The sequence below is a fragment of the Panthera onca genome, chromosome E1, assembly GCF_046562875.1.
Source record: "Panthera onca isolate mPanOnc1 chromosome E1, mPanOnc1 haplotype 2, whole genome shotgun sequence".
NCBI lineage: Eukaryota > Metazoa > Chordata > Mammalia > Carnivora > Felidae > Panthera > Panthera onca.
In genome coordinates this window covers 47,068,013-47,093,614 of record NC_138352.1, presented here as the reverse complement: position 1 = coordinate 47,093,614, position 25,602 = coordinate 47,068,013, and the positions used below count along the sequence as shown (strand labels likewise).

Sequence of the window (25,602 nt, the reverse complement as noted above, 5' to 3'; positions counted from 1 at the left end):
TTCCTGAGGAATTTTGAGTTAACTTTGCTAAATATTTTTTTAAGTTTATTTATTTTGAGAGAGAGAGAGAGATACAGAGAGAGAGAATCCTAAGCAGACTCTGCACTGTCAGTGCTCAGCACTGAGCCTGACGTGGGGCTCAAACCCACGAAACGTGAGATCATGACCTGAGCCAAAATCAAGAGATAGACATGGCCCCAACTTTGCCAGCTCTTAAAAGGATGAGTAGAGTTTCACCAAGCAGTGGTTGGAAGATGAGCAAAAGACACCGAGACAGAAAAGTACACAGAATAATCAGGTAACGGGAACTTACAGAGCAAGGACTTCACTGTGAGACGTGGCAGAAAGTGAAGACAGGAGAGTATGGCTGGGACCAGATCATGAAGGTCCTTGAATGCCCTGTTAACATTTCATTTTATTTTGAAAGCAACTGGACACTGTAAAAAGATGAATGAAATCATGAGATCTGAATTTTTAAACTATAATTCAGGCTGTTGTAAGAGAATTGTACATAAGAGTGAGAATACGAACAGAAAAATCAATTAAGAGAGTTAATCAGTTAATCAATCAGGGGTATACCTCCTTCTAAAAAAATGAATTGCAGAGTTGATGTGCATGATTATAAAGTCCTGTTCTAGAATAGTTTCAGTGTGCAGGGGAGAGGGAAACTTATGGGAGACAATTTAAAGCAGAACCTACTGCATTTAGTAATCAACTGATTGTGAGGAATTAGGGAAAGGGAGGAGGCAAGGATGCTCTGAGATTTGGAGTTGGGTCATTGGATGTGTGACAATGCCATGAGCTACAACTGAGAAAACAAGAGGAGACACCTGTTTTGGCAAAGAGAAGTACTAGCGGGCACTTATGTGGAGACCTGCAAGAGGAATTCCGAGTCCAGAGAGAGGCCGGACCTAGAGTTACAGTTTTGAGAGCCATCATTGGAGCCGTAACAGTGAAAAGGGTCACTGCTTGGGACAAGCGTGCAAAGTGAGAAAAGAGCCAAAACCACGCCTGCAAGGAACATTACAGCAAAGGAAGAGGGAAAAGAGGAACCAAGGAGAGCCCAGAAAGAGGGGTCAGGAGGTAGGAAGAAAGGGTGCAACCAAAACGGAGGGGAAGAAGGCTGCAAAAATTAAGGGAGGCCAGAGTGGCAGGATTTCCCAGGAAGAGGCTGCTGCAGATAATTAAAGCACTAGGAAGTTTAGGAAAGCAATTTCTAGAGAGTGAGAACAAGGCAGATTCCTAGGAACATACAGAGACAGAGCCGAGGGTACAGGGGCAGCAGCCCTAAAGCACAGGGATTGTGTGACTCGAGAAGCAGCAGGCTTTAGGGATAGTTCAGCTTAATTTTGAAGTACTTAAGTGTCATAGAGAATGTAATTTAAATCTTAAAACCGATAGCTCGTCATTATGAGGTTTAAAACATGCAGGCCTTGTCTTCCCTGTGACTTAAGCTCCTGCTTCATTCAGGATTGCCTTAAATCCTGCCATGGGTAAGCTGTCACTTTTTACTCTACTTTTTACTGATGAGGCACAATTGATCTTTCCTGACCATGGTTTTTCGAACCCATGGAAAATGCTATGATATGAAAGAACATGGTCTCAGGGTAAGAAGGGGTGTTAGAATTTGGGTGTTAGCTTTAACTGTGAATGAATACCCACTCTGGGGATGTCAGATTGAGGGGGAGCACTGAAGAGGTCAGCCACAAACCCCAAATCCTCAGGCTGGAGAGAAGCCAATGAAAAAGCCTGGAAGACAGGACCAGGGAGGAGAAGGAGAGCCTGGGGAGCAGTGTGCGAGACACTAGAGGAAGAGAGTGCTTCCAGAAGAAGGTGTCAAATGACCCAGCAGGAAATGAAAGGAGGCTTCTTTGTTTGGGATGAGAACGTCCCTGGGACCTTGAAATAGCACTTTCAGGAGATTGCTGAAGCCCAGATCAGATATGGGCAGCGAACAGAAGGCAATGTCCTAGTGTACCCTTCACTTCTTACATGCAATAAATAACTTACCTTCTACCTACAGTGAACTGTTATGTATAATGTGCCTGAGGATGCATGTGTCTATGTACATGTGTACACAGTTACATACACATATGCACACTTAAAGGTGTATTAATCACTGCTGAATGGTTAATTGTCTTCCTCTCTTGTTTTAAAAAATAATTGAGACTTGGAAACCGAATTGCTGTCCCGAGGCAAATTGTTAGATGTGCAAATATAGGGAAAAGAGGATAAACGTACCATTTTTGAGAGGGACTTTTGCTAGAGTTTCTGTGATGTTTCTTGATATGTGAGTGGATTTCGTTCTCTTTTTCTTTCTCTCCTTCCAGTGGAATGGAGCATGTCTAAAGACTTTCGTCCTTTGGCTGGAGAGATCATCATGGAAAACTTGCAGACCCTGAGATGCACAATCACAGGACTGACAACGGTAAGTGCCAAATCCTCCCATTAGGCTTCCCATTCCCCTGCTCCTGATGTTTGTGCTGGGATTCGGGTAGCAAATGCCTACTCTGGAAGCGACAGCCAACACCCAGCCCTCTGGCAACAACTGCCACTCGTTAAGTGTGATATGTCTGGTATCCATAATCTGAACTCCACAAAGGACTGAGCAGACAGCATGAACCACTTTGTAAGCTGCCATGTTCTACAGAGATCAGAAAAAGACTGGCCTCATGCAAGCCTTGAAAGCTGCTGCTTTCTGGATCACAGTCTAATCTTTAGGGGGGATCAAAGGCTCGGAGAGATCCAATTTTGACTCCCTGTCTGATGGTAAAAATAACAGCCTCCTCTAACCCTCATCCCCATAGCCTTGGTTGAGATCAGTCATCTATTGGAGTCATACAATTTCCTGAGAGAAATCCTTTTCCCTTGATTAAAAAAAAAAAAAAAAAAAAAAAAAAAAATCTGTCTAAATCTGCTTTCACAGAAAAGAAACTATATATGGTGGCACTACATTTCTCAGTAACCTGAACCAATTTAAACTGTGAATGAAAAACTGGAACAAGCTGAGCTTATTTGTTTAATCAATCTAAACTCAAACGTTAATTATTTATACAACTATACACCATAGGAGCATATGAAATGCAAAAAATAAAAATACCTGGCACATCAGTTCATACTGAAACAAACACTGTATCTCCTCAAGTAATTAAAATGCAACAAAACTGAATCATCAGAATATTTTTTAGTAAAGTTTTTAAAGTATACTTATCAAACCTGTCAGGGTTTTTTGTTTTGTTTTGTTTTTTGTTTTTATTTTTTTACTCCAATTAAAATCCTTAATTATCTTAGGACCTTTCTATGCAAGAAGTAGGGGGAGAATTTTCTTGGTCTTGTTGTTTTTCAAAAAGATCAGTCCTTTAAACCAGGTATGTGTAAAGTGTACTCCTGAAACCCAGCATGAAAAAGCTGCATTAGGTTGCATCTCTTCAAGTTTGAACCAGCTATTCTAACAGAATTCTTGGTGGTTGGGTCACCACCACAGAATCTTGACTTTTAGTCCTAATCACACGTCTACACCAGGGGCCAAAACTGTGGATTACCAGAACAAACAAACCCCTGAGTGGGTGGCCCCCAGAGATGCTATCGGCAGAAGACTGATTCCCAACCCTATAGCTCACATGATGGAAAAGGGCCAGAAGAGAACCCTAGGGAATTTCCTTTGCTTAAAAGAAAAAGTGATATTGTGATAAAAATGGAAAACTCTCCACAGAGAGTTTCTCTAATATTTGAACTAATTTTTATAGGGATTAAGTTTTTCCACTTGGTCGTCCAATGAGAGCAATTCAGACACTATCCTAATCACATAAAAGCCTAGAAGTAGATTTACACTTCTGCGGAATCTCTATAACCTTGAAGTACGTAGAAACCTATTTTTAATGTTAAAAAAATTAACTTTATAATATGGTAAGGCCAACATTATTAAAATTTCTAGCAAAGGCTCTACGAAGATGTGGGGTTTTTTTGTTTTGTTTTTTGGTTTTTGGGTTGTGTTTTTTTGTTTTTTTACTTCAAACATTATTTTACAATTTTTGCAAGGGATGGTTTATCAAATGCTGGCTTCAAAAATGCCTCTTTGGGTTCACTGGGTAAAGAAAAAAAAACTCAAAGGAAAAATGTAAAACTATACAAAACATCTGAAGTTTACAAGTAAACAAAAACAACTAAATTTTTAGTGTCATAAGACATTAAAGAATATAACCATTGTTTTAATAATGGTTTTAAACTTGAAGTAAAATCAAAGAAGCAAAGCATTATTTAATATGCCATAAAATGTAGAAACAATCTTAATGTTCATTGGTAGGGGACTGGTTACATAAATGACAATATTTGCCCAAAGTTTAGTACTTACTATGCAGCCCCTAAATGAATGAACCACATCTCTGATGTACTATTATGAAAATACGTGCATTGTAACTTCTTAATTTTAAAAGCAAGCCAATCAGCTCATAAAAATGATGGTGACTGCCTCTGGGGAGGGGAAAATGAAGAGAAAGAGGTGAGGATTTGCTGTTTTTGGTAAAACTTGACTTTTAATAATTAGTGTATAATTTGGGGGGGGAAGCTCATAGAAACTGAGAGCACCCCAAAATGTTTATCATTACACATAAATAAATGTGATAGTCAATAAAAGCTAGAAAGCTAACGTATGGCTAGTGGATTTCCCAAGGGATCAAGTTGTTCATTGGACACAGGACTCTAGACTAAAGTGATTCAGTAAAATTCCTAATGCATCATTCTCTCTATTTCGATACTTTTCAGGGCCAACAGTATTTTGTTCAAGTCTCGGCTTATAACATGAAGGGATGGGGACCTGCTCAGACCACGACTCCGGCATGTGCCTCGCCTTCCAGTAGGTGGTGGCTGTGAACTCTCTCAAGCCTGGCAACAGGCTCCAACTCCCCCTCCATCCATCCTCCGGACACCACTGCCTTTCCCTCTCCCCACTGCTGGGGACTAACAAAACCTCCTCAGAGTAGCCTCTGGGCCACATAATGAAGGATTCCTCTGCAGAAATGTTCCCTTGGGAGGCAACTCGGTGGAATGAGAGGAGAGGGAATTTGGAACCGGCAAGACCAAATTCGGTACCCATGATACATTTTATTAGCCGCGTGGCCTTCAAAAGTTCCTTAACCTCTCCAAATCTGTAGGAGTCCAATCTGACCTTTCCCAAGACTTTCGTGGGGATGTGGGGAATGACAGCAGAGGGAGTGGCCAGCCCGTTCTAGCTCTCCTCTCCTCCTCACTCCCTCACCCACATCCAATTGATAAGAGAATGAGATATTCTTCTGACACAATGTCAGAAAAAGAAGCTTTCTTAGTAACAGGCACTCTGCTACCCTCTGCTACAAATATATAATATTTATAGTGGGAGCTGAAAACCCCAACAAAAGCCACTTCTAGTTATTTAAAGATTAGTAACTTATGTCTGGTATATTTGGTAACTCTCTCTTAACCAGAAGAAGCATCTCTAAATATATCATATGATGGATTTTTCTGTATAATGAGCCTATTGCTCTGAACTGTGTTTTCATTTTTTAAGAAATCTCCATGAATGTGATAGTTCAAAATGGTATCATATGCTTCTTGTGAGAGTGCAGACTGCTACATCCTTTGTGAGACACAATTTGTCATAATAAAAACATTCATTTCTTTTTACCCCATAATTACATATCTAGGAATCGAAGCCAAGAAAACAAATGCAGACAAACAATTATGAACAATTATGTGCACTATAGCAATATATTGATATAGTGAAATATTGTGTATGGTAGGGAGAACAAATATCCAATATCAATTCAATGGTTAAATAAAGTATGGTATTTACATATCCATATTATAAAACAAAAGGCAGCCACTAAAAATGGTGTTTAAAAAAACTACATTGTGTGGAAGAAACTCTTACTTTGGAAGTTTTATATAAAAACATAATGCAAAATTTTCTAGCACATATTTAAGCTGTGAGTTTGATTATTACTAGGAAGGCACGTCTGCACATAACTATCAATATTTGGCAGTGGGTATTTGGGGTATAAGATTATAGACTCTTTAGTTTTCTTTTTTATGTATTTATGTGCTTTTTGTGTTTTAGAACAACCCTTTACCTAGGGCCAAGCACGAATCGGGTGGCATGTTATGGGCTTTCGTCAGTGTCTCACTAAACCCTCACCTCAGTCCTTCACCACTGTTCCTGTCTTGTGGATAAGCACTGTCATCATCTTCTGCATCACTCTGAACATCAGAGCCAACAGTCATTAGACTCATTATATGCTGGACATTAATCTAAGAGCTTTACAGGGATCCACTCATTCAATCTTCATAACAGACCTATTGAGGTGGTTTTATTAGTAGTCTCATTTTACCGGGGAGGGACCTACTAACATAGAGGTACAGGCATAGAGCCCAACACCACAAAATTAGCAAGCACTGAAGTCAGGTCCAAACCCAGTGGCCCTTGTTCTTAACCACTATGCTGTCCTCCTCTTCCATTAATAAGGAAATTGGGATTCAGAGAGGATGCTGCCTTGTCCGAGGTCACAACTCATATGTGGCTGAGCCAGGATTCAGGCCTGAACTGATTGGACCCATACCACATCTCCTATGCTTTGGGAACTAGTGCCCCATCATCAGGCAGACAAGCAGACTAAGAGCCAGCTAGCCAACCATTCCTGTCACTCCGGGAGTGACGCCAGGTCATACAGGGCCTTGGACCACTGACACCAGAGCTCTCTAAGGCCCCTCCCTGAGTCCCGTAGGCATTCAATGATTTAATTATTCCAGTCTTATCTGGACATCTTTCTTATTGTAGACATCAGAAACACAAACTGGGAATGCTTCAAGATTAAGATACTAAGGGAACCAATCTCATTCTAGGAAAAAAAAAAAAAGAATATATTTATTATTGTAGATGAAGGGATAGAAGGAACAGAAAATGAAAAAAAAAAATGATCATGGTTATCTAACTTTGACCATCAGGACATCTGCTTAACTTTCTGAACAAGGCAGACTCCAGTTCTATAAACTTCAAATTCTGTTCAGACACTCTCCCTCAAAGCCCTTCAGGGCTTTCTCCAGAGTGACTAGGACAGTTGTCCAGGACTGGGAAGAGTCACTTATTGCTAATTAACATAGCAAATGGCAACGCTCTCTAAAATGGCCCATTTGACTAGTAAGGGTATCTGGCAAAGAACTAAAATCCAAACATGCCATTATAGTTGCTGCAGACATGCCATATCACTTGGAAAATAACAATATAAGACTCTGCTTCTATTTATAAACAGACTATGACATTGTGATGCAACAGATATCAGTATTCAGATATTTACTAGAGGACAATGTATTCTAACATGACAGAGTAATTGGAAATTTGGTAATATGTTCCAGTAAGCTATAAAACTTTTTTTTATATTTTTACAAAAGGCCTTAATGTGTTTTTATAGACTTATGTTATATGGTATGGTACATAATAAGAGAAAAGGACCCAGACAGGCTTGTCTGAGTTACGATCAGGAAAGCCCTGATATCGCCAGTGAATGTAAGCTCTGCATTGTGTTGCAATTGAAGTGTCTCATTACCAGAACACTGAACTGTATTATGTGGCACAATCTGCTCTTTTCCTCCCACACTAAGTTTATTCCTGTCAGGTTCCTGATTTCTTAATATATTTTCAATTTTCTCCCTCATCCCTAAAGTCTCCTATTTTATGTAGTCATCAGAACCTTCCAAACATCTCTGAGAAAAACTCATTCTTTCCAAAAACCTTGGCATCATGTCCAGTGCTCACTTGGGCTGCAATTTAGCATTAGCAATCTTCGAGCTTGAGCTCGCCTCTGACGTAATGGGGCTCGGCGGAAAGAGCCAGCTCCATGTCAGCTCCCCCTGCATCGATGGCAGTATTAACACACATTAGAACGTATTACTAAGTGCAGGGCCACATAATAACTCAGCCACCCAGGAGTCTTACTCAAGCAAACAACATTAATCATCTTATGAGCACTACAGATGCATTTTTTCAACGGCGGGAACAAACTCAGAATGGCCGTTGGGAATCCATGACAGCAGCATCTATTATCACTGTGCCCTACTACCAGGGACACTGCAAATAAGGCGGAGGATCACTGGGAGTTCACTTCCTCAAACATTTCCAAATTTACCAGTAAAAGCACCTTCCCCAGTCCAGTCTACCTGAACACCATCCTTCTGTTCACAATGCCTCACCAACACTTAACAAGTGTCCCTAATGTGCCCATAATGGTGTTTTACATACGTTGGTTTTCTAAACCTCAAACAACCTTTAAAAAATATTCAAAAACTCACTTTGCAGAGAAGAAACCTGAGGCAAAGAGAAATTAAGTCACGGTTTCTGCCCACAAGGAACAGAGTCTACAGAAGGCACCTATGCCAATTCCCTGTCTCCAGAGTTGACCACAACTAAGCCACACCACACAAACTCCAACCAAGCTCTGACCCTCCTTCCCAAAAGAAACAAAACAAAACAAAAGAAAACGTGTCCACAGCATAAGGAAAGGAGCACTATATGGAGGGCCATGTAACTACGTTATGGGCCTGGCTACGCCCCCAGATAAGCTGAGTAACATAGAATTGGAATGGTTCTCTCCAGGGGTCCGTCTCTGAGAGGTAAAATGGAGAAGGACACATGGGGAAGGGTAGGAAGCAGGAAGGATTCAAAAATGTCTGAGGTCTCCTTCTTCACAGGGAATCATGTGATAGGGTGAGAAATTATGTTTCCATACTCGCTACACAGGGAGTTAACTCTTCCTCAGAGAATTCCCTTCTTTCTAAGTTATGATTAGTTATGACTGACATAATGCCATTAACAGGCATTGTACTGGGTACCTAATAAACCTCTCATTTAGTCCTCACAAAAAGCCCTGCAAGGTAGGTGCTGTGTTCATTTTTCACATTACAGAGTAGAGGCCTTGTCAGCATAAGTAATGTGCCCTACAGATACTGAACCAGGAGTCCGAAGAGCCAGGAGTCACACGCAGGTTTTTCTGACTCCAGAACCTGTGTTCTTTCCAACTGTGCTGTACTACTAGGCCGTGGATGGACCAATGGTTATCTAACTTTGACCATCAGGACATCTGCTTAACTTTCTGAACAAGGCAGACTCCGTATTTTAAAATAAACCTGGGGGGAGAGAATTTGAAACACATTCAGTTAGAATTGAAGCCTCAGATACACTTATGAACTAGCCTTACTAGAAAAGAATGACTAGCATTTTTAGAGCAAGTATTTCAACCAAGAAGTGCTTTAAGTTGTTGCTTTTAAAAGATTCAGAAAGTAAAACTGAGTGGATAGTGAGAAGATGGGATGCACTATGAAATGACAGACCTGCTGAAAAAAAAAAAAAAAAAATCAGAGTCGGAGACAGCAGAATTACAATCTTGACATTAGTCCCGTACTCTTGATATCATTATAGCCAAATGGAATGAAAATAGAAGGGGGAGAAAAATCTCAGTGGGTATTGCAATTTAAATTTGCCATGTAAGCTAATACTGTATATTTAGAGACTGAGCAGACAGGGTGGTTGGTGGCTCAGAGTATGTACAGGGGCTGCTGTGCCAGCTAACCAAAGCAGACATTCATTAGAGCGAAATGTAGATTTCCATTTCTTGGCATCTGACATGGGCTCTTTCCTTGGAAAGAAATGTCAATTTGGCCAAAAGTGTGAAACCTACAATAAAAGCATTGGGACTGTGGATTTCGTCTAGTCTGCACATTCCCACCCCTTTCTTTCCTACTGTGGAGATCCAGGTGCCATTTGGGGTGCTGAGTGGAGAGGTGGCAGGGGAACTGATTAGGACCCGGGATGCTGAAAGGAGGGTAAGGAGCTGGGGAGGAGAAACCGGACTCCCAGATTCCCTGTTTTCTTTTGGCTTTCAGTCACCATTTTCTCTTGCCCTAAAACTGCCCAACACACACACACACAAAACCCAACCACAATTACTGTTTTGCACAGGGCCCTGAACAATGGCAGCTGCAAACCCTTGGCACTGACTGCCAGCTGTGCGAGTGCCAGGTGCTCATCCAGAGTCTAGGGGAGTGTGAGCAGAGCCCAGCTCCTGAGGCAGCGCCTCCGGGGAGAGGCCTCCTTGCTTTAAAATTTCATTCTGTTTGTTTCTTTTGTTCAATAGACTGGAAAGACTGTGACGACAGAGAGCCCAGACACAAGGGACAGAGTGAAGTTTTGGAAGGTCTGCTGCAGCAGGTCCGAGCCCTTCATCAGCATTATAGTTGCCGGGGTAAGGATAAAAGTCTGCGCTGGGCCATCGACTGAGGTCTCGGTGGCGCCGGTAATTTTAGCAGTTTCCTAACTGGGTCATACCTTCTCATTCATCAGGGAGAGAGAGATATTAATATTTGTACATCTGGAATCACTTTACAGCACTATCTTGCTTTAACCCTTCAGAAGAGACTTCCCTCTCCTTCATTCCCTTCCTTTCTTTCTGTCTTACCCTCTCTCCATGCAAACAGTTTGAAAAAAAGCACAAGAAAAACAGCGGCTGCCATCAGTTCCCTTCCCTTTGAGTTGTCCCTCCACAAAACTCCTCAGTGTCCCAGGTCTTTGAGATATTCACCCTCAAACTTTTCAGTCCCCAGGAAAACTCCGTGAGCATCCCTGAGGAAGTTTAGCCAATTTTTAACAGCAACAAGAAACCTTCATGTGTATTTGTAATAAAGCTTACAATGCAATTTCACATCCACGGTCTCTTTTTCATCCTCATGCTGGCAGTTACCACTAAAGCTAAGTGACTTGACCAAGGTCACACTGCCAGGAAAAGACAGAATCAAGATTCTGACCTAGCTTTTCTGTCTCTAAGTGCAATCTTCTTGCCACACCTCATTTGTGTCCCCCACCCTTACCTTTAGGACTGGGCACTGATGTTGATTGATCTCACCCTGAATTTTAATCGTCCCCTGTACTACTACTTAGGAGAAAGTAGAGCACACATCTCCAGACCTGGCCAACTATACCCAGAAAATCTCTCAGAAGCTTTTAAAAACTTCTCTCCTATTTGGGCTATTCAAATGGGACAGGGTCAGGTTTCTGATCTGTGTAATGATTCGTGGAGCAGGCACTTAGTTTTATTTGGAGAATTAAAGCCTCCATAAAGTTTTCGTTTTCCATGCTCCTTCACCCATCAGATCCCAACTGCATTGCACTCTCCAGATTCAGGGCACTGCTGGGCCAGCTAGGTAAGAAATCCATGGCTGAAACTAAGAGATGCAACTGAGTTTGGACTAGGTATAAAAAATCATACTTAGCATTAGCAAAAAGTGAGTCCCAATTACTGTGTAACAACAGAGCTCTTCAGAAATGTTGGCTTTTGCTAGCAATGGGGACAAGTGTTTGTAAGAAAATAATATTCTTTTAATGAGTGGTTCATTAGAAAATGTAAATATGCATGTTTGAGAAGGAAACTCAAATGAGTTTCATTCCCAGATCTGAAGGAAAACTTTACCCAGACCATGGCCTTAAAGATTCCACACTGACCAAAGTACACTCAGTTCTCAGAGCTCATTTAACTAGGCCAGGCATCATTTAGGTTCCTTTCTCTCTTCTGCCTCTCTCTCCATCATTCCCCTGACCATTGGTTCTTGTATGGCAGGCGAAGGTAATAAAGCAACTGGATAGATGATTCTTTGCAATTCATAAGCCACTTTGTGTTTAGTCTTTACCAGGGGAAGAAAGCTAAAACTACTCACGAGAATGAGAGGTAGTTGGTTTTTTTTTTATATATATATTATCTGAGGATTTAGATGCTCTCCCCATTATTGTTGGGTAACTATCTAATAATCAAGAAATAAATTATCTAGACAGCCCAATTATTTCAATAGTTTCCATTTAACTTTCAGCATGTATATGCTTTTCCCCCACAGGGATGTAAATATGCAGACAATGTCAGGAAAAATTTAAGTAAGGCATAAATAGAACTTCCCAAAAAGGAAAAAATATTTTTTATATTGAAATGTACTCTAGACATTTAAACAGTACCCAAAGTATTCCAAAGAACAGTGGTTGTATAAGATGCTCAGCTGAAAAAGTCTCTGGTCAGTAACTTTGGAAAATGTTGCATTATACATCCCTTTCCTGGAAATGTAAAATCGATATTACAATAGTAAAGACTCTAATAAAGAGACACTTTGAATTTGGTTAACCAAGCATTTTCCAAACTTATTTGCAAAGTCATTGTATAACTTTTTTCACAGAGTTAGTATTCCAAGACATGGACTTTGGAAAATGCTGACCTACAATATGTTAAGATAAAGGAAATTACCTCACCCACAAAAAAGGAATGATTTTAAGATAATTTAACATTACTCTAAGCCTAGAAGGATAAACCAAGGATAATTAGGTATTACATACAGAAAACTACAAAACTGTTATTTAAAATATTCAACTACAGGGCTCCTTGGGTGGCTCAGTCAGTTAAGCATCTGACTCTGGATTTCGCCTCAGTTCATGATCTCATGGTTTGTGAGTTCGAGCCCCATGTTGGGCTATGCTGACAATGCAGAGCCTCCTTGGGATTCTCTGTCTCCCTCTCCCTCTGCCCCTCCCCTGCTCATGCTCGCTTGCTCTCTCTCTCTCTCTCAAAATAAATAAATAAACAATAAAATACTCAACCACATTGAGATCTGTGTGGTTGAGTGCATGTCAAATTTATAGTTAGAAAAAATAATTAGTTCAAATCCCATTTCTACTACTTACTAGCTCTGTATCCCTGAGAAAAGCATTTGATCTCTCTGAGCCATAGCTTCCCCATCAGAAAAATCAGGATGACAGTATTTATCTTTCAGGATTGTTATGGGGATTAAGTTAAATAATGTACTAAACTCGCCTGGCATAGTACAGGCACTCTGCAAACTCTAGCTTGTTTTCCTTTTGTTGCTCTTCCAGATGAAGAATGGAGTCTCTCTTTATCTCTTTATTGATAAATCCTAGAACTAACATGTAATCACTGACTCCACTGTAATGAGCGTGGAGTACTCAGTAAATACACAGCATATTCCAAATGTGGAATTAATAATAAAACAACCCTTCTCCTACCAAAGCCTCACATGGGAGATACCAAAACCCACATTGATTTCTGTATTTTGGTTAAAGTGGCTGCAGTTAATCTGCATGTTCAGGACTGGGATGCAAATTCAGTGGAGATGTTGAGCAGCCTTTATTATTCACACAGTTTATGCCCTGGCATAATGAGTTATAAAGAAGCCAGTTGTGTTCATCATAGCAATACCCTGTGGGAGTGAATTTCAGTTATCCAATTTTTCAAGTGGCACACATTAATTGAAACACTGCCTACTATGTGTCAGGTGCTAGACATATCAGTATGAATAAAATAAACTCCCTATGTTCCAAGCACTTAAAAGCTAAAGAACTAATGCATTCGGAGTCCAGAAAACTGAACACTGTTCCAGAGTCCTGAGCTACACAGAGCCAGAAGCCAGAGTAGAAGCCACTCTATCAGTGACTCAGTGTGTCAGTATAGACCCTGAATCAGTCAAGATGAGCTATAATATGCTGCAATAACCAAATGACCACCCCCCCCCCCAGATATTTATTTCTCACCCAAGCTGTATGTCTACCACTGGTCAGCTGAGGGCTGTCCTTCTGTGTTGTCACCATCCTTTCTCTAGAAATATTTGTCTGCACCCTGGGAGAAGGAAAAGGAACACTTGAATGTCTCATATGGACAGGACTTTATGTATGTCGCTTACACTCAAAACTCATTGGCCAGAATTGGCCACATGGCCACACCCAACCACAAGGGTTCCAAAAAGTGAAATTCTGTCATGTGCCCAGAGTGAGGAGACCTGGAATACTTAACATTTGCATGGGCCCCTTTCCCAGATAGTAGGAGCATTTCTCAGTTTTTTTCTTCCTTTTTCAGTCTAATCTTCATTTTAATTTACATTATGTATGACTATAATGTGAGAGTTATCTTAGCATAAACAGCTAAGATCATGGATTAGCGGGGTTCAAATTCAGACTAGACATTTCATACTAGCTGTGTGACCTTGAGCAAGTTACCTAACCTCTCTAAACCTCATTTTTGCTCACCTGTAAAATGCAGTAAGAATTATACATACTTGCCAGCCACTGTTTAAGGATTGAATGACTTTAAGTAAGTAAAGCACTTGAGCTTTATTACTTAAAAAAAAAGCAATTCCTCCCATTCTCCATTTTTTATTTCCCAAAGACTCCATTCTTTTAGCCAGTTCTTTTGATATTTTCTTCATATCTCTAAGTAACATTTACATTGCTGATTCTTGATGTGTTTTTAATTTGAGGCATTAGCTCACGAAGATGATTTTTTTCCTCCCCCCCCCCCTTACATACATATTCATCCTCCTACCCTTCATCCTCCTAATATATTTCTATTGTAATTTTAGTAAGATCAGTATTTATTGCTCACATTATAACGATCACTTAATTCAATGACTGTTTCCCTTTCCTGGATAACTTTTTGTTTTCCCTGTCGTTAAAAGAGTCATCTTTCACTGTATGTTTGCTTGTTTTTCTATGTGGTCACAACTAGTTAATCCCCAAGCTTTTCTCCAGTTGTATCAATTTTCTCTCAATACAATCAAATAGATTAGTACTGTTTCAACTACATCTTCTTAAAGAAACCTCTCCTAGAGCCCTCTGAACTGCTCCAATCTAGACTGGTTGCTGGCTGCCTGTGTCCAGTGCACAGCTGGCACCCTGGGATGTCCTTTCACCACCATATTGAGGAGTCTTTTGGCCACCCTCCAATACTGGATTGCTTCTTTCTGTATCCCAGGTCTTAACTTTTTCTTAGCCCTTCATTTTGGTGGAGCCCTTACTCTAGTCATTTCCTGAGAGGATTCTTGGGAACTAAATTTTAGATACACTCCATGTCTAAAAATGCATTTGTTCTACTTACCACTCACTTAAGGATAGAATTCTTTTATTTTTTTTTTTTAACGTTCATTTATTTTTGAGAGACAGAGACAGACAGAGCACCAGTGGGGGAGGGACAGAGAGAGGGAGACACAGCATCCGAAGCAGGCTCCAGGCTCTGAGCTGTCAGCACAGACCCCGATTCCGGGGGCTCAAACCCATGAACCGGGAGTTGAGCCGAAGTTGGACGCTCAACCGACTGAGCCACCCAGGGGCCCCAAGGATAGAATTGTTGGTTGAAATAATTTTCTTTCAGGTTTTGAAGGTGTTGCTTTGTTCTTTTCTAGCTTTCAGTGCTGAGAAGTCTGATGTCATTCTGACTCCAGAGGTTTTATAGGGTACCGATGTTGTTGTTTTTCTTCTCTGGAAGGTTTTAAATTTCTTTTTATCTTCAGTACCCTAAAATCTGTTTTTATGTTTTCTTCAGGTCTCCATATCACATGTTTATATGCTACTTCTTGATTTTTTTTTTTTTTTAGTTGAGGCATTACCTAAGGATGATTTCTCTTTTTGTTCCCTCCCTGCTCTTAATTGCACATTACAATTGCTACCCCTCATCCTCTTAATATATTTAATAATATAAAAAAATAATATAAAAATATAAAAAATACCTTAGTGTGGATGTATTGTAGTCTGTTGGGCTGGCCCTTTCAATGTGGAAAGTTACCCCCTTCAATTATGGGGCCTATTCTTAATTATTTCTCCCCCTCTTTTTTCTCTGCTCCCTCCTACTAGAACTCTTAGTCTGGTGTTGAACCTTCTAGGTTATCCTGTTAATATTTCTTTTTCTCTTTTACTTTTCCATCCCCATGGCCTTTTGCTCTTTCTCAGAGATTTCTGCAACCTCATTTTCTAAGCCTTCCATTGGGTTTTTCAGTTTTTGATAGTATGTTTTTAATTTCCAGTGCTCTCTTTTATTCTCTGAATGTTTCTCTTAGAAACTTCTATCCTTTTTATAAGGCTGCAATGCCTCTGCTTATCTTTAAGGCTATTAATAATAGGCTTTGTTTCATTTTGTATTTTCTTCTCTCAGCATAGTCTCTCCTCTGAATTGCCCTTTTATTTCTTTGGTTTGGGCCTCTGTTTTTCCTGTTAGATGCTTTTCACAACTGCCTGGTGATCCTTGGATGTTTACTGAGATTTAAGAGAAGAGAGCTCAGTAGCTGTTGGGAAGCTCTGAGTACATGGATAAAGTTCTTTATTTATAGGCTTCACTGTAGGGTGATCTGGCATGGCCTTTTTTAAAAAGTTTTTTATTTAATGTTTATTTTTTTTGAGAGAGAGAGAGAGAGAGAGAGAGCGAGTGGTGGAGTGGCAGAGAGAGAGGGGGAGACACAGAACCCGAAGCAGGCTCCAGGCTCCAAGCTGTCAGCACAGAGCCTGACGCAGGGCTTGAACTCAAAAACCGCAAGATCGTGACCTGAGCCGAAGTCAGACGCTTAGCCGACTGAGCCACCCAGGTGCCTGGCATGGGCTTTTCTTTAGGAAACCATTGAAAGCAATGTCGGAAGCTTTAAGTGGATTCTCTTAGTCTGGTCAGAGTCTCCAGAAAGTTTCCTCCAGTGTCCTTCCAGGAGGGTGTAAGTTTGAACACCAGGGTTCTGAGAGCCCAATGGGAAAATCATCTGTATGGAAATGTTCATTTAATCACTTGTTTTGGATACAGTACTATTCTCCCACCCCCATTTTTAACTGTACCCCATGTCTCCCACTCTAGAAACCAAATTTTATGCTTTTCAGAGAATAAGCCACTAGAGCTTTTTTCTAGAGTGGGGAAGGGGTATTTGTCCAGCTATGCAGATTAGAGGAGATCTAGAAGTCCAACTGCTTTTTAAACAGACTTCAACAAATCCCTCTGATTTTAGCTCCACACTTATCCCCAACTTCCAGCAGTATGTGGTGCCCAAGGGGTGAATCAGGTTACTTCTCAGCCTCCTCCACTGCTGGCTTAGGACTCATCTTTCTCAAGTCTGCTAAATCCATCTGTCCATCTGCTTTCCAGCTACCAAGTTCACTTGCTTTTGTTTCCTTTTCCATCTCTTTGTCTCTATAGATTTATGGAGTTTCCTTTTTATTTTTTAATCTCTTTACTCTGGTTTTAGTGAGATTTTAGGAGACAGTAGCATGTGATGAGTATGTTCAATATGCTGCCTATAACCGGAAGTCCCAGCAGCAGCATTTTCAAGCACGGTATGACCAGCCAAATTCATGTTTAAGTCAGAAAAAAAAAAAAAATGTTTTGCTTTGTTCTGCCAGGAATAACCATTACCAGCACTAGCTTGAAGCTGGCATGAATGTTTGTCAGTCCACTTATTCCCAGCTGTTCCTATAGGATCATAAGCAGAGCCACGCTGGGCCTCAGCCGTGGGCCATCCACCCAGGTTTCCATGCCTAACAGCAGTGATATAGATGATATTCTTACCCCAGTGACATGTCTGTCAGAAGTTTGGTGATGACCCCAACAACCTCAGCTTCCCTCCATTACACAGAACACGAGGACTGAAATCAGTGATCTTTTTGCTCAGCTCCACGCAGTACTATTTGTAAAGACTACTAGGAGAAGTCTGCAAGTTTTATCAGTGAAATCTCCAGGTTCTAAGTAGAAGGGTGACCAGAAGCAGCAATGGATGATTTGCTCACCAAATGTAGCCACAGAGCCCTGTATGTAGTAGGGTACTAACAAATATTTGTTCAGTAAATTAACATCTCAGTTTTTCTCGGCACTGGCTCTTTTATCTTAGGCAATCTATTTTAACCTCTTAGTCTCTGTTTCTTCTTCTGAATAGTACTGATGATAATCATAACCTATGCCTACAACTAGTAGTGTGAGCCAACATATATACACTGGGGAAGATTGATTGCCCCAGAATGCTAGCAGTGGTTGTACTAAAATGGCAACATGATATGGGTAGAGTTTTGTTCTTTTTATCTACTCTCCAAACTTTTTGTATTAATTTTACAGTGAAAAAAAAAATGTAATGAAATGTGTGAACTAATAAGAAGAGCTTTGCCAGCATTGAGAAAACGTGTGGATATTAAAGGCAATGGGAGGAGGCAAAGGGTTTGACTCCATTTCTTTTTATCCCACATTATAATCAATTGCTCATCAGGAAAATATAAGCAAAATGCCGAAGGGGTCCCCCTCGAGTTATAAATGTTACTCATCTCCAACATTTTTGAGGAGCTGATCATTAATTGAGTTAACCACTAGCAACTCAAGATATAAAAGCTTTTTGTAAGAATGAATAAGTTGGATCCACATGAAACTGAGGATAAGCAACACTGAGGGGACAGGGGAGAGGAAGGCAGGACGGAGGGAAGAAGATACTGGGAGTGTTATTACTCTGCCAATGGAGTTTATACTCTTTTTTTTTTTTTTTTCGGTGTTTCAGAAACTTCAAAATTACAAACCACAGGCCGCAAGCAGTCAGTCTCAAGGAGCCTGAAACACCTATTCCATTCCTCAAATAAGTTTGTGAAGACCTTAAAACGGTGGGTCCTATGCAGGTTTTCCAGGAAGTCTTAACTTCTCAGGAATCAGCTGGTTTGGGTTCTAAGTATAAACTCGGTAGAAACTTCCTTTTTGTTATGAAAAGTAGGAGATTCACTTTCTCCTGAGAATGTGGGCAAGATAGCAACTTCTGTGAGTACTAGTCTGTGACCATGTCATACCTAGCAAGACTGTGCTCATAGTTATATTAAATGATCTTTTATCACATGCAAAAATATATGTTTCCATGATTCAAGCTTGGTAGAGGAGACTCTTAAAGACAATTTTTTTATTTTGCTTTTTCTTTTTAGAGGACTCTACATAGCTGTTATATTTTATTACAAAGACAATATGTTAGTCACCAATGAAGATCAAATACCGATTGTTGAAATTGATGACTCTCACACCAGTTCCATTACACAGGATTTTCTGTGGTTCACAAAGGTATACTGAGTTCTGACTTCATTTTGCACCAATGTTTCTGTGCATAAGTCTCTGAAAACTTTGTTGGGGAGTCTCCAGTGATCAAAGTATTGGGGTGGGAGGAAATTGTCTCAAAGGTCTTCTTTCTGCCCTGATATGCCCTATGCCATAAAAAATGCCAAAGTAGCATCTACATTACATTTTCAAAGCAAAGAAGCTTGCATTCTGTCAGACTGTGTCTCCACTATTCTGAGTTATAGGATCATTTGGCAAAGACTAAATTGTGGATCTGACTATTTCATTAACATTCAGATCTTTTTCCAATTGGACAGAGATCAAAAAGTTGTTTTGCATGTATCTGAAAATGGACTGCAGAACAAACATCAGGGGTCAGGTTTCCTTTTCCCTGCTTTTTGCTTTGATGCCACAACCTAAATCATGTACTGGCTTGGATGATGATATGACCTCGTGACTTCTTTTGCAGCTGTCTTGTATGTGGGAAGATATAAGGTGGTTGAGGCAAAGCGTACCCATCTCCATGTCCTCATCCACAGTGCTGCAAGCTCGGCAGAAGATGCTCGCAGCAACAGCCCAGCTACAGGTGAGAGGCCAGGTTTCAACTCATATTGCAAGGAAATCTTAGAAAAACTCGACCAGTTCAGTTACCAGGCCCACCTGGAAAGGAAAAGGATGGGCTCCTTTCTCCTCCAGATCCCTAAGCATATGAAGGCTTCTGAGGCAGTCTGAGATGCACTCAGCTCATGTAGGGAATCTGTGCCTTTGGCAATTTTCTGGACGAGGGGCAAGGGTCTCTCCTGAAGAGTCTAGGAGTGACCCCCCTAAACAAGATGTGAGACTTGACTTCTGGGTTTGATATTAATCATTTCTCCTTTCTGGGCCTCAGTTTTATCACTTGCAAAATAAGAGGAGTTTGACTGGATCACCTGACAAACGCTTGCTGCTCTGTTAGTGCATAGAGATGGGAAAAGAGACCAAAAGATATTTTGAGGAGTTTCTTGGCTTGATCTTCTGTTAAAGCACAGGAATTTGCATACATTTTTGCTTACTTTAAAAAAAAAAGAAGAAGAAAGAAAACTCTTAGAAGCTTAACTTTAATTCTGAATTTATTCATCCTTCCATATTATTAACCCAATCAGACCAGGTCCCCAAGCCCTGCAAGAATTATTTGTAGGCTACAGAGCCTCTCCTAGAAATTACACTGAATTTTAACCAAGGTCTTCTGGGATTTCCTTTCATTGTCTTCTGGTATTAGCTGAATTTGTGGTTCTTAGCTACATGGAATTGGAGTCTTTAAGAGATCACTGAGCCTTTAGCAGTGATCGGTATTTCCCTACAAAACTGTCAGTTACATAAACCCCAGAAATACACATAACAGGAATCTATGTAAGCTGTGTTTGGCCAGGCCATACTGGCCAAGGCATAAAAATAGGATCATAACAACAAAAAAATATTTCTGTGGCTCCACCCCCACCAGCAATTACAGGAACTTCATTTCTTGACCCACACAATACTAACAATTCAACCACCTGAAATAGTAATAATTACTGTGTTGCTATTATAATTCTGAAAGGCAACTCTTACTCTTTCTGTGCTATACTCCACTGCAGAGGCAGGTTATTATCTTGTGTGTTCAGCAGCCTCAGAGATTTTAGCAGTGTTCTCAACTTCAACACACTCTTAACTTCAAAATCTTCTTCAACCCAAGGGGAAGTTCTTGGAGCTGGGCCATGATGACTGTACCGAATTCAAAGCTCCCCCTCCTGGGGCACCTGAGTGGCTCAGTTGGTTAAGTGTCCGACTTCAGCTCAGGTCATGATCTCTCAGTTCGTGAGTTCAAGCTCACATCAGGCTCTGTGCTGACAGTGTGAAGCCTGGGGCCTGCTTCGGATCCTGTGTCTGTCTCTGCCCCACCCCCACTCACACCCTGTATCTCTCTCTCAAAAATAAATAAACATTAAAAAATAATAATAAAGACTTAAAAAAGAAAAAAACGTTTATTTTTGAGACAGAGAAAGACAGAGCATGAACAGGGGAGGGTCAGAGAGAGAGGGAGACACAGAATCCAAAACAGGCTCTAGGCTCTGAGCTGTCAGCACAGGGCCCGATGCAGGGCTCGAACTCACGGACCGCGAGATCATGACCTGACCCAAAGTTGGGTGCTTAACCAGCTGAGCCACCCAGGCGCCCCAAGACCTTTTTTAAAAAAAGCTCACCTTCCTTTCATCACTGACCAGCTTGAGTTAGAACAAGCCGCTGTACCTGAAACTGTTCTTTTCTTAGGATAAAGTTCATTCCCAGGAGTCTCCTTGGTATCAGTCAAGTTCTTTCTCAGGAGATTCAGACACCTCAATGGACTCTCTATTAACCCACCATATAGCCCAGACATGCTTGGATCACAGACTGAACAACTTTTCAAATAGGGTTCTTCATTCCTAGAACACATTCATCTGGTATCAGTAACATGAGAAGGGTATAGCTGTCATAGCCAATGCAGCTAGATGCTGAAGGGCTAGAGAGAAGCCATGATGACCAGTGTGCCCCTACTCAATTAGTCTCATTGAAATGGCTCTTGGATTTCCCTGGCCCCCCGATATATATATTGTATAATTCATCAACCCCCTTCTGATATAATTTCCTGTTTTGTCCAGCTTAGATTCCTTGGCCCATCCTAATTATTCCCTTGAAAATACTCTAAATTTCTGGCCACTGTCTCCCCCGTATTATTTATTTGGAAAAATCCAAGCCTGGATGAATCCAACAAGCCTACACTGGAGTACTTGCACACTGCTGCATAAAAGTCACCATAAAAGGGGGCTGACTGAGGGACGCCTGGGTGGCTCAGTCGGTTGAGCATCCGACTTCAGCTCAGGTCATGATCTCACGGTTTGTGAGTTTGAGCCCCGCGTCGGGCTCTGTGCTGACAGCTCAGAGCCTGGGGCCTGCTTCTGATGCTTTGTCTTCCTCTCTCTCTGCCCCTCACCCACTTGTGCGCTCTCTCTCTCAAAAATAAACATTTAAAAAATATTTTAATAAATTTAAAAAGGGGGGGCTGACTGGTTTTTTAATTAAATTCATGGCTGCAATTCTCACATATAACTAGTGATCATATTCTGTTTCTCTACTAATTTCACTTTCACCAACTATAAGGCAACTATTTAAAAACCTGCTTTCTCTTGCATCCCTATCCCTTCCCTGTAATCTCCATCCCCATATCAGGTGATGATTTCACTGTATAATTCATTAAGAAAAAAATAAATGGGAATTCTTTTCCTACCAGCAAGTTGAAAAGCCTCCTGGCATTAACCCCACTTTCTCTTTCATCCCTCCTATTACAAAAGTACTGGTTGGATAAATAAATGTATTTGTCTCTCCAACCCCTGGACTCCAAAGATCACACTTGGGGGTATTCTATTTTACCAGAAAGAAAAGGGAAATCACAGAAACGTACCTCATGCCATAGTTACCACCTGAATAATTCACCAGCCCTGCATAGTGACCAGTAAATAGTACTCAGTAAATAGTTACCCTTTACAGCACCCATCAAAGGCCAGAAGGCCAGAGCACTGCTATACTGCTATGCATTCCCTTCTCTTCACATTTCTATTTGCCTGGTATTCAACTGGGGTCACTGTCATCTTTTTTATTTTTTCTTTTTGTAGGACCTATTGCCCAAACTCTTTGCTGATCTTTAGGATGAAAGTGTCTGAAAATAGTGAAATCACTTTTTATTTTTAGGCAGTGGGGAGGGAGTAACAAGGCAGAGAAACATTTCAGAAGAGGAAGAAAACTGAATGTGGGAAACTGCTACTTAATATTTTAGGTCTCTTTGCTAATCTAACATTTTTTACAATGTTATGAGGAAAGTAAAAAAGTGTGGGGCACCTGGGGGGCTAAACTGGTTAAGCGTCCGACTCTTGCTCTCCATTCAGGTCATGGGTCTTGTGGTTCATGAATTCGAGCCCCATGTTGGGCTCTGCTCTAAGAGTGTGAAGCCTGCTTGGGATTCTCTCTCTGCCTCTCTCTCTCTCTGCCCCTTCCCTCTCTCTGCGCCTTCCCTGCTCACACTATCTCTCAAAAAAATAAAAACTTTTAAAAAACAGCTTGATTGGCATCAGCCATACATAAATCCTGTGATCCTACCTCTGGTTTATTTCACTGTGCTGTCCTCCCCTTTCCAGCATCACAGCCACTGCCTGATTACTCCAGTTATATCAAAAGCCTCCAAAGCTATGCTCCAGCTTCCAGTGTTAATACTCTCCGATCCATCCTCCACACTTCTGCCAGGGTAGCCAATAAAAGATTCTGGCCTGACTCATACTCTTTCAAGAGTGGTTCATTTTATCAAGGCACACAAAGGCCTTCATTGCCATCTTCCCTTCCCTCCTATTTCCACAGCATACTGACATACCTTTATCTCAGGGCATACCAAACACTGTGCACCAGGTGCCTTGTGTTCCAATTTCTTCCCTATAGTGAAGTCCTTTAATACATAATAGGCAATAATCATGAAACAACAACTTTCATTTATTTCACAGAATACATGCCAGCCACTGTGATAAGTGCTTTACAAACTATATCTCATTTAATCTATACCACACCCTAATGAGAATGTAGTATATTTTTAAAGTTTATTTATTTAGTTGAGAGAGACAGAGACAGTGTGAGTTGGGGAGGAGCAGAGAGAGAGGGAGAGAGAGAGAATCAAGCAAGCTCCAGTTCAGAGTCCAACACGGGGCTCAAACTCACAAAACTGTGAGACCATGACCTGAGCCGAACCCAAGAATCGGACACTTAACCAACTGAGCCATGCAGGTGGCCCAAGAATGTAGTATTATTGATACTCATTTGACAGATGGTAAAACTGAGCCCTAGAAGGGTTAAATAACTTGCCTAAGGTTGCACTAATAGGAAGTAGCAGAGTCTGGATACAAATCCAGATCTGTATAACTCTAAAGCCTACATTCTTTCCAATACTTCATCATCTTATTATGTGTTCATTTACAAAAAGCAGGCAAAAAGTTTAAATAGAAGAAATTATCCACATTATAGTTTAAAAAGAAAAAGTAGTCTATTCTGTATCATTTGGAGCCTATTTAGGAGAAATGGTCTTAGATTTTATTTGAAAGGAAGTAAAGTAATTAACTGATTAATATTACCTAAGCAGGAGGAAAGACAATTATCTGTCAGCATTTGGATTAAAAAAAAAAAAAAAAAAAAAAAAAAAAAGATGAGAAGACCTGTAAGTGGCCAAGACCCCACACTGTTTTTCCCACCCTTAGGAAAATGACAGAGTCCCCAAGAGGCAGAAGTTTACATTGCTCTTACATTGAGGGGTATCCAAACTACTTATCCTCAAAATACAGTAATCATCTGACACTACAGATTGGGTTACATTAAACTTTCTTCCTCCGTAGCCTTTAGAAATGAGTACTAGTGAGTAAAAGCCAGGTAACAACTTATGAATACCATGTCTTTTTCATTTTTCAAGGAGGGGGATAAAGCTTTCCCCATAATTTTACTCTCCTTTTCCAGGCCTTCGTATCTCTACTCTGGATTTCCTTCAACTTCCCATGTCACCCCAAGCTGAATAAAGTTCTCTAAATAGTATGCATCTGTCTAAGGCTTACTGATAGTCCTGTAATTTGTTCTGGTTATAACCTAGATGCATTCCTATGAGCCATCAGGTGGTTTTTATTCCTCGTTAACTTGTAGGAATCTCAGGGTTCCCAGATCTCCCAATCTTGACTGCATAGCATCAAAGGTATTAAGATGATTTGGTTTTCCTTTAGGTCCTAAAGAATCCCAAATTTGCCCTTGTGGAACACAGATTTATTTATTTTCACAAGGATATTCTGCTTTGAAATTGGGCTCTCCCCAACTAGCCATCCAACCCAATTTGATGTCAATAAAGAATTTCAGAAAGACTTTTAGTGCTTTCTTATTCAAACTATTGGTCAGCATATCCAAAGCTGATGGTGAAACACTGGTGATAACTCTGCTTAAATGAAATAACTCCCTCAATCAATGAATCCCCACCAGCTATGGTCCAAAATAAACGATATTTTCCAATATCCTAATGATAAAATGTTAATTCATTCAACAAAGAGTTATCGAGCTATTACTATGTGGCAGGAACTGTGCAAGGAACCCAGAGACATACAAATGAAACAACCATTATTTCATGACATGTACGTCAATATGCAGGAAAGCAGGAAAGCTAGAGTCACGCTAAGACATAAGTTTGTATGGGAAGCAATAGGAGACAAAAGAAGGGATCGTAAATTCTGAGAGATTTGGGAAAGTTCTCCCAGAAAAAATAAAACCTTAGTGGAGTCTTGAAAATGAGTAAGTATAAGTCAGGGTGAGATTCCAATTAGAGGAGTAAAGAAAGCCCATACCCTAACTTGTATGAAGCTTGGGAGTTTGCAAAATACTTTGTCAGGCATTGTTTGACTTAATCCCCCAGACACTCCGTAAGGTAAGGATTAGCATAAGGGGTGACTCCTAATTTTAGATGATGAAACTCAGGGCCAAGAGGGTAAATAATTCTTCAGGAGTCTGAGAGTTAATGAACAGCAGGCTGCCCTGAAACCTAACACCCGTGTAACTGAAGGCTCAGCAGCAGTAGCTTGCTGGAGCCAACTTGTACTGGCTCAGGACAGCCAACTGTTAAAGATTCAGGAATTTTGAAAACCTATTGTCAAACTCTTGG

At 40.6% G+C, this 25,602-nt stretch overlaps 1 protein-coding gene across 1 annotated transcript in view; it reads left to right on the top strand.

Moving 5' to 3' along the window:
- Window positions 1–25,602, top strand: part of ANKFN1 (ankyrin repeat and fibronectin type III domain containing 1) — a 174,278-nt gene that overhangs the window by 100,978 nt on the left and 47,698 nt on the right. The window contains exons 7-12 of the mRNA XM_060646482.3: window positions 2,331–2,428; window positions 4,762–4,852; window positions 10,158–10,265; window positions 18,349–18,448; window positions 18,758–18,890; window positions 19,354–19,470. Coding sequence (XP_060502465.1) covers window positions 2,331–2,428; window positions 4,762–4,852; window positions 10,158–10,265; window positions 18,349–18,448; window positions 18,758–18,890; window positions 19,354–19,470 — 647 coding nt within the window. The remainder of the gene's footprint in view (window positions 1–2,330; window positions 2,429–4,761; window positions 4,853–10,157; window positions 10,266–18,348; window positions 18,449–18,757; window positions 18,891–19,353; window positions 19,471–25,602) is intronic.